At 33.1% G+C, this 14,329-nt stretch overlaps 2 protein-coding genes across 3 annotated transcripts; one reads left to right on the top strand and one right to left on the bottom strand.

The window, feature by feature from the left end:
• The first annotated feature begins 202 nt into the window (after positions 1 to 202).
• LOC17884235 lies at positions 203 to 1,026 on the top strand. Its single transcript, XM_006289898.2, has one exon. The coding sequence runs from the start codon at positions 296 to 298 to the stop codon at positions 788 to 790; it is 495 nt and encodes a 164-aa protein (XP_006289960.1). The 5' UTR covers positions 203 to 295; the 3' UTR covers positions 791 to 1,026.
• Positions 1,027 to 4,092: 3,066 nt separating this feature from the next.
• On the bottom strand, positions 4,093 to 7,108 carry LOC17881381 (homeobox protein knotted-1-like 4). 2 transcript variants are annotated; one of them, XM_006287848.2, is made up of 6 exons: positions 6,378 to 7,108; positions 5,723 to 5,843; positions 5,352 to 5,536; positions 4,881 to 5,012; positions 4,655 to 4,791; positions 4,093 to 4,398 (listed from the first exon to the last, which is right to left on the bottom strand). In XM_006287848.2, the coding sequence occupies exons 1-6, from the start codon at positions 6,942 to 6,944 to the stop codon at positions 4,365 to 4,367; spliced, it is 1,176 nt and encodes a 391-aa protein (XP_006287910.1). In that variant the 5' UTR covers positions 6,945 to 7,108; the 3' UTR covers positions 4,093 to 4,364. The 2 variants fall into 2 exon arrangements, with proteins under 2 accessions (XP_006287910.1, XP_023637515.1); XM_023781747.1 differs by having other exon boundaries at positions 4,093 to 4,390.
• Between the last annotated feature and the right edge of the window lie 7,221 nt (positions 7,109 to 14,329).

The raw sequence follows: 14,329 nt of genomic DNA, 5'->3' as shown, positions 1-14,329 counted from the left end.
GCACGGGCCATCCTCTAGTTATTAGTTTATTACAATCACCTGAGAAATTAAAAAAAAAAAGAACGAAATAAACCCATAGAAAACGCGGAACGGGCCCAAAAGCCCACGCATCAACCACGGATTTTTTGTTAACTCCCTTATCTCCTTTTCTTTTCTTTTTTTGCCTATTTATTAAATCTCAGAATCATTCTCTTTCTCTCACTTCTCTTTCTTTAATTTTTCTAATTCAAGAAACCAATTTCATTTTCCTCTCTTCCTTTAACAATTTCATCAAAAACATCTCAAGATCAAGAAAATGTACAACGAATGCAGCTCTCCTCCATCCACCGCAAGATCAACGACGACGACGACGACGACGAGAGGAACAAATCACAGGATGAGATCTCCGATCTGTTGTCTAGGAGCAAACGCGGTTGTTGAGCCAGAGACAATGATGATCGGAGGACAAAGAACCCCGAGATCTCCTTACGAGTGGCTCAAATCCACGGCTCAGGAGCTTGAGTTGAGAGATCGGTGCCGACGTGTCAAGTCACGTATCAAGGTGACGTGCCGTAACAACAGCTGTGCTTACAATTGTGTCCATCAACATCATCATCATCATCATCAGAGACATCAGAGCCAGAGTTATCCTGGAGATTTCAGCTATGATCCGTTGAGTTACGCGCTCAATTTCGAGGACGATGTGAGAGTTTCTGATGAGGACGGTTCTTTCCCGAATTTCACGGCGAGGTTGCCTCAGTCTCCGGTGACCAAGACGAGATCCGCTACGGTTGATTTGATCTCCTTCTGACGACGGTTACGTTTTATTACATATTCTGATAAATATGTTTTTCTATTTTTTTTGGTGTGACGGTGGAATGTAACTGTTCGCCGGAGAAAATGACGTACGAATATGACGTCATGTATATGTAAATGCTCTCTCTCTTCTCTCTCTTCTCTCTCGCATATTGATTTGATATACATGTGTAAAATTGATGTGTGCACAAGAAAAAAAAAAGAAATCATTCTCTAAATATTTCTCTCTGATCTAATTTTCTTTGCAAATAATCATTTGCTTTGTAGAATTGTTCCTCAAATACAATACACAAACTCTTATTAACAAACCCTAAAATGTGGGTGGATCTAATCGATGGTTTGATTCCATCATTCAATTTGGATTTTATAGTAGCACACATTACCACATTATATTCAGCTCAAACGAAAGATGTTCAAAGTTTCTTGAATGTTTTGTTTTGGACAAACTCAGCTTCTTGATTTTGATCAAGAACAGCAGCAGAAAAAGGTGATTGGTGACTGGTGAGTGAGGAGATTCTTGAGCTGAGGATTCAATTAAATCAGTGTTGTTGGAACTTAAACAGAATCAAGTGAAAGATGCTAAAAGATATGCGTTTGACAACCTATATATCCAAATAAGCAGAAAGTTGAATTCCAACATACAGAGTGAGTGAAACTTTAAAACATTAAATACTATATATACTAGATCGACATAAAAAAAAATGTAACCATCTAGTGAGTGAGGAGACTTAGCAAATCTTAAACTAAAAGATGCTTAAGAGACCACCATTATTGGTGGTCTAATGCCGGAAAAAAAAAATTGATTATACTTTTCATAACTTAGGAACCAGGTTAGCTACTGTGATTTAATATATGAAGAGTTAATCTTTTACGTTTCGACTACTTATGAATTAGGTAAGAAATTAAAAGCCTTTATCGTTTCGGAAATAATCGAAAGAGATTATGGTAAGCTGTCAGGGGCAAAATCCGGTTAAGATTCTGGTAAGCCGGTTTAAGATTAGTGGAGAACAATTACCGTATTATCCAAAAATTGAATTTTAGAAAGAAAAGAAAAAACCACGAAGCAAGTGGGAGATACAGAGGATGGGAGTGTGAAGTGTGAAGTGAAGTGAAGTGTGGGGATGATTGTTGAAAAAACGAAAAGCGAACCAAAAACGCTTTCTTACATGTTTTGACGTTTGTGTTGGTACATAGTGATGCATACCACTTGCCACCCCAGTCGACATGTCCCTTTCTCTTTTGATGCCTCATATCTAACTTGTTTTTGTCTACTTTACACATTAATTTTATTTATTGTATAATACCTCATTTTCTAGTATTTTTCTCTTCCAAGTTACATTTATCTTTAGACTTTGATCTCCCATTGAGACACAAACATTCTATGTCAATCGTCGTCATTGATTGTTTCAAGTTTAGATATTTGTATTCACCATCACATTTATATATAATTATATCGTTTTTTTTAATGTACAATTGTTTTTTTAAAATAAACTGTTAGGGATATACTTTCTTTTGTCAACTGTAAAGGCATATACTTTTATCAAAATATCTCTTCACTTCACAATAAAATATAAGGGCTATATATCATATATGGTGGACTATACTACATACAATATAGTATTGATACTCATCGTAGGCATTAGAATGACCATAACGGACGAAGTGACCTTACCTTACAAGACAAACGCACTATCACGAGCCCGCAAAGTATAATTCACGAATTTACAATTAGCTATGTACATGTTTCATGTATGTGTGTGTGTTTTATAATTTAGATCGTTTTATGGTTGTGACAAGAAAGATAAATTGCATCGTGTCTCCAACAATTAAGTTATAGATTATGAAATCGTGACGTCCTCAACTTAGAATTGTTATGGTACCTAGATTAATTCGTCATCGCATACCACAAAACATATACTATTTGGAAAAGTATTATAATGTGATCAAACTTCACTAGAACGTTATTTCATCGTATTGGTGTTCTCCCATATATATTCTAAGCTTTTTTCGAAGAAACACCAGAAGAATCTAGTATTTGTACCAATGATTATCTTAATATACTAAATATAAAAAAGTATCAGAAAACATTCCTCATACATCGGCTAACGTATAACAGAAAGAAGCGCATGATAAACTTAAAGAGAATATTGTTGAACTTCTTTGTCGTCCTCTCTGTTTTATTCTCTATCCTCTCCAATTACCCACTAACACTTTTTATTGGTTTTGTACTTTTTGTTTTCTGCGTCACTTTCAGACATCGAATCTTTGATATCTTCAGCAATGTATTTAGTGGAATATTATCTTCTTTTATCTATCCAAAATGACAAAAAAAGAGAAGAAGAAAGCAATTGTTTCGTCGCTGTTGCTACATAACGGATTAACACAGAGCTAGCTGTGTTTTATGATTGGGTCACTGCTAGCTATGAACAAACGCTCCTCTCATATGAGTGTCATGTTAGTTGAGGACAAGACCCAATCAGGAAACCCCACAACGTTCAGAAATGCCAAGTCATGCAATCTCATTCCGCTGAAAAGAGACTCTCTCAACTCCCACCACTATCTAGTCCATTGAAAATTATAATTGAAGCATAACCAAACCATTTAGATAAAATATTTTTGTCCATAGCCATATAAGATCATCAGCAATTCAAATTTTGTTGTTGTTTTTAGTTAAAATTAAGGGAACTCAAAACAAGTTTAATTGAATTGTTCATGATATTATATATATGGCTATATATCTTAATGTTTTTTTTTTCTAATATTGTTGTTATTTTCACTACCTTGATTAAAAAAAGAAATGAAAAAGAGAGACTTTATTAACACATTGTGTTAGTAAAAAAAAAAAGAAGTCCTTATATAAAGACAAGAGGGCGAGGTCTGAAACGTCGGCGATTTTCACATGAACTAGTTTTGTAAACCCTGCAAGGTAGAGAGACAGGCCCATAGTGGACAATGAAGAAACCCAGTGGAGAAGGGCCAAAACGGGAAAACATCAATGGCAACAGCTGAGAAAATATCTAATTTTTTAGTTTGCAGGCGACCTTTGCAGCACCAAATGCAATAAACATGAGTTTGGCCGTAGCTATGTTTTGGTATCACTATTAGGGTTAGCAAATGTAACATAATTATTTAAGACGTGGTTCCACTCTAAAAAAGAATAGAAAAACCCTAATGAGAACATTAACTAACAAAATTACTCATCAGGCTAAACAGCTTAAAAGATGTACGTATATGCTTGTTTGTATATAATAGATATACGGCCAATGTTTGCAAAAATGCTAAAGAGAAAACTCCATATGTTATTCACAATATATAATGATGGATTCATGGTGGAGATGGCAGTGACGATTTTATCATAAAATCCATCTAAAACCTCATATATATTACAAATCATACTTTTGGGGTTCGTGTGTTCTCTAATAATTATGAAATATGGAAGTCATATATACCATGTAATGGCACAAAAGTTAACGTTCTACGTTTTGTTTTGTGTAAGAATTGCTGCCGTCATGTCTCCAACTTTCTACCAAGCTATTGGGGATCTCTCCTTTCGAAGGTTCAGAGTGACTTCAACGCTCTCTTCCGCTATTTTCACCTGCATTGCTTCATAAAGACAACTCTCCAAATTTAAGGACTCCATGTATGGAAACGTACCAAAGATAAGTAGATAGCCATATATACCTAAACAAGCTAGAATTTGTCACACCTGAAGGACAAATTAAAAAAAAAAAACAACCCAAAGTTTGTCACACCTAACCTATATATTTCAACGATTATATCCTATATCCTTTGATCGTATGGTGATGGTCTCACCTTGGATAACTAACTCTTCCTACAAAGTTTTGTTAGTGTGAAGTACCTTCTGCGTTTGTTCTTTGAGACGGTAGAAGAAGATGGATTGCTATGCCAATTTCTTTTTCTTTGATTGATGAACCAATTGTTTATCTGTTTGAGCTGTAAACCCGTCTCTTGTACCAACCTCGCCTTATCTTCCTCCTGCCAAAAGATAGCTCATTCATTTAAAACTTAGGAAATTGAGAAGGGAATGAGTCATCTCAGAAAAAAAAAAAAAAGAGTGAACTCACAGTAGGGTAAGGCCACTTAGAATGAGATTGCCACCATGCTTTGAGAACAGAGGTGGTGTCTCCTGGTAGTTTTCCTGCTCTTCTCTTCCTTAGTATTTCCTCTCTTATGTCTACAATTTTCTCCTTATAACCCTTTTTTAACAAAACAATTGTTCTATATCGTTAGATCAAACTAACTCTAGTGTGTGAACCACAAAAAATTGATGCGTACAAGTGTCTGGTAATAAATATTTGTAAACTGACTTCAGAAAAAAGTGATAAAATTGATCGAGTTTCTTAGAAGATATATCAGAAATACATGTCTGACAAGTTTTCTTGATTAATTGGACTTATTAATAGAAGCATCTTTGTTTGGTCAAAAATGATAGAAAGGCATGAAGGGTGTGTTCTAATTGGTCTTATGGGGAAATCTAACTTAATAGATGAAACAATGTATAAAAGATAGTAGATAGTGTATATATCGGAAGTTACCTGTTTGAGTTCATGTTTGAGTTCTTGTCTGACTCGTTCCATCAAAGATCTCTCGCTCTCAGTAGGAACCAGGGGACCAAACCCTAATCCATCTAAGCTTCCATCAAACAAATGAGCATCACTCTCTACTTGCTCATCTTCATCCTCAGACATTGTTGCTCCTGTGCCTTCACCAGGAGACACTCCTGTTTCACCCAACAAAAAAGTGTCAAATCCTTAAGAATTCGGTACTATAAATTAAACTGAAATTAGAAAGAAATAAAAGCACCTTACTACCTTGTGTCTTTGTCAAGAGTTTAATTAATTTATCATTACAGCTAAATGCAAAAATAATGTTAAAATGTTAGGAGAATTCTCGAAAACCAGCTAACCTGTAAAGCTCTGAAGTGACTGCTCAATCTCCCAACAAGCCATAACAGCTTCCATAGCATGAACACGAACATGCTGTTGCAGTTGTTCTTTGAAAGAGCACAGCAATAGTACATAATGCGTCTGCACAAAACATTGAAACAATAGCTTTCAGACAAGATATACAAATTTATAAATACAAAACATGAATATTATAATAATTGGATACAGACAGAAAATGACAAACTAGCTTTTGTCAGATGACTGTATCCGTAACTTACAACCAATGAATTTTGTTTTCAAATCACTTATTTATACACTCAGCAAAATCTATCTCAAAATAAACCTTTCTGCTGTCAAACTTCAACTGTACAAAACTAATATATCCAAGTTTTTTAGATTCACGAATTATCTTAACCCATTGATCAGCATCATGATTCATGTGTGTCGGTGCTAAGTACAAACCTACACAAGAAATTTTTTCTTCTTCTCTAATTAATGTAAGTATTAATAAACAATCTTCAATTTGTCAAACCGTGTAAAATTATAAACTAAAAGACGAACATAAATTATTGATATTTGTTTTCCCAAAATCGAAAAGAATTTTAAAAGCGAATAAAATAATGGAAAATAATTGAAATTAAAAATGAAGTGAGAAGGAAAGAGAAGTTAAGTTACCATGAAGTGGTCAAGCTCCTTGTCATCGCCGGCGAGGAGTCCTTGAGCGGTATCTAAGGTTGAGTACTTAGCCACGACGTTTTGCGACTGAGCAAGCTGTGCGTCGATCCTCGGAAGCTGATCCACCGGCGTGGCGATCCTCAGACACGCCACGTGTGCCGACAAAAGCTGTTCGTACAGCGGGTGAGAGAGTATCTCCGCCTTGTGCTTCGCATTCTGCCACCTCTCCGCCTCTTTCTTCTCTCCTATCATCGACTCCTCTCCCCCCGTGACGTCTTCGACGACGTCACCCGAGCCTGTTGCGTTGTTGCTGGCTGCGCCTCCCCGTTGGAGGAAAGAGGAGGATCGGGAGAGCCACTGGTTAGCTGCGGCGGAAGAAGGGGAATCGGAGCTTGTAGCAGCGGCGGAGGCGGATGTCTGGAGGTTGAGAAAATTGTTGTCGGAGCGGAGGAGCCAGTTAGGTGGTGCGGATTCGTGGAAATGTTGTTGCTGTTGCTGCGGCGGAGGAGGAGGCTGTTGTTGTTGTTGGTCGGTGAAGTGATTGAAGTGGTTGTTGTGAAACGCCATCGTTTTCGTCTGAAGTTTTGTATTTGAAAGCGTTTTTGTTTTGGGAGAGGGAAAGATTGAAAGAAGAGAAATTCTTAGCTTCGATGTTAAGATTAAATCAATCAATTTACAGAAACTTTCTTTCTTCTGCTTATAAAAAGAAAGAAAATGAAATTTAAGGGGGTTTTTATTTTTTGTAGATGTGTATGTGTGTTGAACGTTTGAATTTTATACGAGTGTGTTAGCTAGCTTACACCAAAAAAGACAATTTATTCCGATATTTTTTATTCTTCTTTCTTTGTTGTTTTTTTATTATTATTATTATTGTAGTAGAGTACCAAAATTTTGGGGATAATAAAAATGGGATTAGGTCTAATTAATTAATACCGTAGTAAGAACATGATAAAACAATTCCTACGACAGCAAAAAGTTTTATCGTTTTACAAAAACAGATGATAGAAGTTGACGGCAAAAGAATGATACGAGTTACGAAGTGACTGTAAAAAAGGAAATTGCTGATCCACTTTTACTTTTTTCTTTTTTCTTTTTTTTTTTTCACTAGAATGATATTAATATTAAATTTGGAAAAGTTATAATACAAACAAAGAACATAGTGTTTGAAGTTTGAACCATAACCTATAATGAAAAACAGGAAATTCCGATAATATATTGCTAAAAGCCTAAAACTATACTTTTATAGACTATTAAAACTCTTGAAACTCATTAAAAGACTTCCTACACTGATTTTGTCTATTTTATTAGGATATTTTTTAGAGTTATGAATTGTAAAATAAACAAAAACTGTCAAAAAAAAAAAAACTTTTTACCACTACAACCACACAAAGGTTAATAATATACGACTAATTTTAGTATTTTTCTTTACCGAAAATATTAGTTGAATATGTAGATTAATTTCCTAAAGTATGTTGCAACTTGCAAGGAGAGGTGTTTGTTAAATAAGAATATATGAATTTTTTATCACTAATCAAATCTACTAATTAATGGCGCAAAATTAATAATTACTGAATAAAAAATAAATAAATAAGTGAATAGAAAAAGAAAAAAAAAAAAGGCAAGGCAAGGAGGGAGGGGACCATTGTCAAAAAATATGACGTCACTACCCGGCGCCAGAAATATCGGAGGACACGTGTCGTGATAGTCCTTCCCACAATCGTGGTCCCTGAAAAAGAAAAATAATATAGGCATGCGATCGGATAAGGAAATCTAACCGTACAAATTGAAATCTTACATTTATATTTCCTTTGTTATTAAAATGACCATTTTTTTAAAAAGGATAATAAAAATACATATGAATAACACACAACGCATAATGTATATTGAAAATATAGAGATGTGGGGGGACCAATTTCAGAAAATTTGACTTAAGCTCGTAATTGATGTCTAATCCAAAAATACGACACAACAATTTATTCCCAATCAGAATAATTAAAAAAAAAAAATTCGAATATTAGTTTGTTAATGAACTCCATGATGTCTTCTCCAAAAAATCATTCTACATATATACATAAAATCAAATATTTCCAAAGGTTTGATTAAATTTTCTTAACAATTTTACGATCAATATGTTCCGGCATGTTCACAACAATCTGGATTTTTTCTTTTTTTAATTATAATTACAGTGATAAAATAATGATCAATTAAACGTACATCATGAAATTGTTGCTCCATATATATGTTTTTCTTACAATTTTTGGAAAAGCAAATTTCCATTTCCATCGATATGTATCAAAGCCTTGTAAATGCACTTATTAGCTAGCTACGGATGTAATGCAAAATAATTCCTAAGTCCTAACCGTCTAATTAAGCTCCATCACTTTGGACTAGTCGTATTACCAACCAACCACTGGCCTCTCTCTCTCTACCTTGTTTAGGGTTATTTAAATACCACCCACTCATACTTTGTTTGCACTTCGTCTTTTGCATAGTTACAGTTTTCTTTTTCCGTAAGGTTAAGGTTTTAGGCAAATTATTTTGGAACGGTAAAAATGTTGTTTCTATGAAAGTAGTAACCAGTGGATATAGACAATGATGAGTGTTTTTATTGAAGGTTGGTAAGCCATTGACTGCTTCAAAGATTTGGGTTTAGTCTAGGTATTGTTTGTAACCCTTTTTTCAATTGCGTGCGATACACGCGAGAGCTCTCGGATGGATGAACAAAGAGAAAAGGACAAAGTTGAATCCGCACCAAAATATCAAAACAGTAAGGTGAGTGATGAATAAAGGAGTTAAAAAAAAAAAAAAAGACGTGTGTCGAGAAAACTTCCGGTGTGATAAGGTCTACGTTTCGTGTCGAATTAGCACACATGATTGGGACAAAGAGGGTCACATTACCGATCACACTCGTCCATTTCACAACAACTCTTGTCGTCCCCACACTCTCCTTTTTCTTTTTCTTTTTTGTACGAGAAACGACGAAACTTGCCCTACGGCCCACGGCTCAACTAAGTTTTCTTTTTACTCCTTAATAAATATTAATACGTTGTTTCTTCTACCTCTTAATGAAATCATCAATCTTGCAATATATATTTATAACCAACACTTGCAAATGCCAAGTTAATCATGCATTGACTTGTAGACTGACTTCGAAGTCTGGATATGCATTGTGTAGGACCTGCATCAAATCGGATAAGAAATTTGCAGCCGGAGCTTTTTTGTTTCTTTTGGTCAAAAATGTATTTAGTTCCATTTCCAACACATTGAAGTTTTCGACCTAGCTAGAGATGACTTATTGAACGAAAACTACCGATGATTTATTCTTCGCATTTTTTAGATGAACAAGCCTAGCTAAAAATTGTTGTTTGAAATTATGTTTGGACATACTTAATCATAATTTTTATTGTCTCGGACAAAGCTAGCTAGAGTACTATATATATAGGTTGGTATAGAGAATCTTAATCAGGGACTTTTGCTCTCCATATTAGCGACATAAACGAAAATTTATTTAATTAGAGTAAATGATGACAATTGTGGTTGTTAACAAACATCAAATGTTTAGTTTACAGTTTTTTTTTTGTTTTGTTTTGTTTGTAGCATAAATTAAAAGGGCAATTGGGGTTGTTAACACTAATAGTATAATGGTTTCCCACGCATTTTGTAAGTTTTTTACTAATGTGCAGATTTGCCAATCAAATAAATAGAAAAATAATATGCAACATATATAAAAATCTTATATACATAGACGCAATATTATTATCCTTAGAAACAGGGATGTGTGTGATGATCGTAGAGATGTATTTGATTGCTGGTGACATGTCAAGTTGTCAACTATCACCATTCAATTATATTTATCCAACACAAGACAAAACAAGCTCATCTCATCAGCAAAATAAATATTAATCCATTTTATTGGAATCATATATTTTCTTAGAACATATATTTTATTCCAAAGATCGGCATCGCAGATTTGAAGAAGAAACTAAAAAAAAAATATGACGTTTCATACTTTTGCTAAAAGCCTTTAGTTAGAAACAGTGAATATAATACGAGGATGATGCTTATAGTAATGATGCTTTGTTTTGTTAATTTGTTTTCTTGTATACCCTTGGCTTATTATGATAGACGGAAATTAGAAGAAAACCTAACAATATACAGACAACATATACATCAAAACATTATGAGTTAAAAAAAAAGCTTCAATAGTACTTTAATATATTATAAAGAAAGAGTAGAGGAAGAACATAGGAAGCTTTTTGTCAGGTTTGTGGATTGAAAATGATGGAACGTAAAGGATGTTTTTTCTTCATCTTTCACTTTGTTTTGTAATAACGCTGCAAAAGTTGTACCTCTAGTGACTTGCTTTTTTATTTATATAATTATTTATTCGTAATTCACATTATAGCATGTTAGAGTAATTACTCTAATACTCACTAAAAATTCTTTTTGTTTGAGAACATTATTTGAAATTCTCTGAGAGGAAAGCAAAAAAAAACTTAATCCTTCTAATTCTATTCAGGAGAAGCAGTAAGTTTCTTTTGTTTGATATTTAATCAAGCTCGCAACGAAAAGCCACAGAGAGGGCTCATTGACTTTACGTGTGTGGCAGTTATTCATTGCCTAAAAAGTATACGTCGATCACGACAAGATCATTGTTATCACACTAGAGTGACGCACGAATATATGTACTTGGCTCACTAATATGAAATAGTATATATTTTCGATTAATTAATGGGGTAGATGATCACAAAGAAACATATATATATATATGATAGAGGGAACTAGCCTTATTTTTGTTTAACAAAACAGAGAAGAACAAGGCAACGATATTGTTTTATGTACATTTAAATAGAGACCTTGTACGTAGAAAACTAAGAACCTAGCTTCTCCATACATGGTCTTACTTAAGACCTTTTCTAGCTCGAATATATTTAGTATATGTTAATTATAAATAAGTAAAAAGGTTGACAAATGTGTGCCAAGATGCACAATTATTGTATATATATAGTATTATATTGTTTTGGTCAAACATATCGTAGTACCTTCTTATCAAAGAAATTATTCAATCGGAGTAAAGTTATGGTTAAAACGACCACAATAATTGACATTTTGTTAAATAACACAACCACTATAAATAAATAAAAAAACACAAATAAAATCATAAACCCATCTTTCCTTTACCTCGAATTACGAATATTGTTAATCGGATAGTTTTTTTTTTTTTTTGAGAGATATAGCTTTGTGTTTTTTTTTGTTTTGTTCCAAAATCAGACACTAGAAGGAATTGGTAAAATAATTTGTAAGTGGAAATGTATATACATATATATTTATTTAGTATTATCATTTTTTGGTGAAGAAGATCGAAAAAGATATATAGTGTAGTGTACTAATAGTATCGTCGATGTCTCACCATATAAATTCAAACTTGTATAATGCATGTTATTAGCAAAAGACAGGTATCTGAATGTCATATTGATCCGAATTGTAAAACGATGTGTATGTGAAGAGTATCAGATGTTAAAATCGTTGATGATAATCCCATCATATATCATCATATGCTCAAATGATCGTTATCCCAACCCTCTCCATGGATACTATAAGAAATCTAAACGATCATTTCAAATAATAGAGAAAGTAATGGCCAATGTAAGCGTTTTGAAAGCAGACAAAACGAAGAAAAGAAGAGTGATTTTTGGCCCCGCGTGAGAAAAGAGAGATTGGGGTTATCCACATTGAAAAAGTCGTTGCTTCTTCTTCTTCTTACTCAATTAGCTGGTTCTTTGGTTTTGGTGACTACAATGTTGTGTTGTGAGTCTTGTGACCATTACCCTATTGCGACAAAAGAACATATAGAGTTATAATTGGTGGAAAGTCTAATATACTTTTTTACAGAAAAATGTTATATATCTTTAAAATTTGACATATCACGGGTAAAACTCTCTCGTTATGTTTCTAATTTGATATATTACGGTGAAATTTGATAGATTACGGTAAAATCTGTAATCCAATATGACCACTTACACAATTCGGATCCAATATGCATGGACTCAATTCTTAAAATTTTGTTTACGTACCCCATTAGATATATTTAATTAATCGGAACTGTTAATTTATATGACGTTCAACATAATCGGAACTGTGCCACAGACAACACTTCATTGTTGATCAAATAATGTTACAAAAATGTGTCCCCATCCAACCTTTTCCGTATATATAGCTTTTTATGAGATGTATAAGCAGCCAATTTATGTAGTCTTAGAAGCTTTTTTTTATATCTTATTATAAACTTTTGAATTGTACATTAGAGATGAGATGTAGACGTGAGGATATGGCCATATTCACGTTTTGAAGAATATTGACGATGAAACGTCCAACTTTTGTGGTTTTGTTGTAGCATATATATAATTCAAAAAGGATATTTAAGCTAAACTATAGGAAGAATTATGACAGCAGTAGTGAGATTTTTTCTTTCCTTTTTTTTGGTCGATAATATACATTCAATGAATTTGAGTTTGGGTGATGCATGATATATACAATAATAATATTAAGACAGATCACTATACTATACTCAGTACATTAACATAAAACATGTCATATGTCTTTGCTAATATAAGGAGTGGCGTATATGTTCGACTCTCTAATTAAACCTCAAAGTTAGGCTTTGTCCACTTCCAAAATTGGACCACAGACATCAAAAAAAAAGAAAAGGAAAGAAGAAGCATTATGTTGTTTTTTTCAATGGAAATTAAATTCTGTAATGGACCACTTGTACACTCTTCAATGCTTCTGTGTGTGTTGTCCATATCTCTCCACATTGTTTGCTTACTTTTAGTTATGCATTTTGACATCTCTATTTGGGAATCTTAGGCCAATCTGAAGTAGCTAGCATCTAGTTTTTCTCTTTTCTATTTCTTATTTTTTTTCTGGTTTCATTATTCTTGGAATCCAATGTGGCGTACGTAGATGAATTTGCTTATGATGATGAGACTATATGGTATTAGTTGACTAATAATAACAATTACAAAATAAAATAAAAAATAGAACCTAAGCTAAGCTAAGAAGTCAAGCAAACTAATCGACCTATGCTGATCCTGATATGGTGTTACAAAAAAAAAAATCAAGGCTACTTTACCACATTTGAAGACCCAAATCATTGAATCAGTGACTGGACTAATATTGTGATGTACAGTAAAACCTCTATAAATTAATACTCTATAAATTAATAATCTCTATAAATTAATAAATTTCTCCGCTCCCAAGTTGGGACCAGTGTAATTTTAGATATATTTCGATAAAATAATAAGATAATAATTTTTTTGAAAATCCTTTGTAAATATATGGTCCCAACAATATTATAAATTAATAATTAGGTTAAACTTTCAAAATATATGTATATATAGACACATTAGTTTTGTTAAAGTTTATTTCTAATATTTTACTATATCAAAAATAGTTAGCATTCTATTTCAAGACATAATAATTATCATTTTATTTGTAATTGATTATATAAAATACTAATTATCATGATTAAATCTTATTTTTAGATATTTTTTGAAAAACTTTCCAAATTAGGAAAATCTCTCTATAAATTAATAATTATAAATTAAAACCTCTATAAATTAATAGATTTTCATGGTCCCAACATTATTAATTTATAGAGGTTTTACTGTACTAATTAACCAGTTTATTATGGACCACACTCACCTTATGGGCCGCTCTATTTTTCCCGGCCCACGTTTAATTCCTGAAAAGATACATGTACGTAAAATAAATGTCGAATATGGGAAACAATTTGCATAAAACACGTAAAAGTGATGAGATCAGACAACCATTTTCCCCCAGCTAGACTAGTAATTACATAAAGCTATGATTTTAATTACTTGTAGTAGTAATTACTTAAAAAACTATTATTAACTCTGAGTTTAATTAGCTAGCTAGTACGTATCTAATGA

Source organism: Capsella rubella, unplaced genomic scaffold, assembly GCF_000375325.1.
Source record: "Capsella rubella cultivar Monte Gargano unplaced genomic scaffold, Caprub1_0 scaffold_6, whole genome shotgun sequence".
Taxonomy (NCBI): domain Eukaryota; kingdom Viridiplantae; phylum Streptophyta; class Magnoliopsida; order Brassicales; family Brassicaceae; genus Capsella; species Capsella rubella.
Note: the sequence above shows the minus strand (reverse complement) of the source record. Positions and strands in the feature narration are given on the sequence as shown.

Excerpts from the sequence above, each read along its gene's own strand:
- LOC17884235 (XM_006289898.2), top strand. The coding sequence starts at position 296 with ATGTACAACGAATGCAGCTCTCCTCCATCCACCGCAAGATCAACGACG.
- LOC17881381 (XM_006287848.2), bottom strand. The coding sequence starts at position 6,944 with ATGGCGTTTCACAACAACCACTTCAATCACTTCACCGACCAACAACAA. Across the intron at positions 5,844-6,377 it reads AGGAGCTTGACCACTTCATG|ACGCATTATGTACTATTGCT; the intron begins GTAACTTAACTT and ends TGTTTTGTGCAG. Across the intron at positions 5,537-5,722 it reads GTCACTTCAGAGCTTTACAG|GAGTGTCTCCTGGTGAAGGC; the intron begins GTTAGCTGGTTT and ends TGGGTGAAACAG.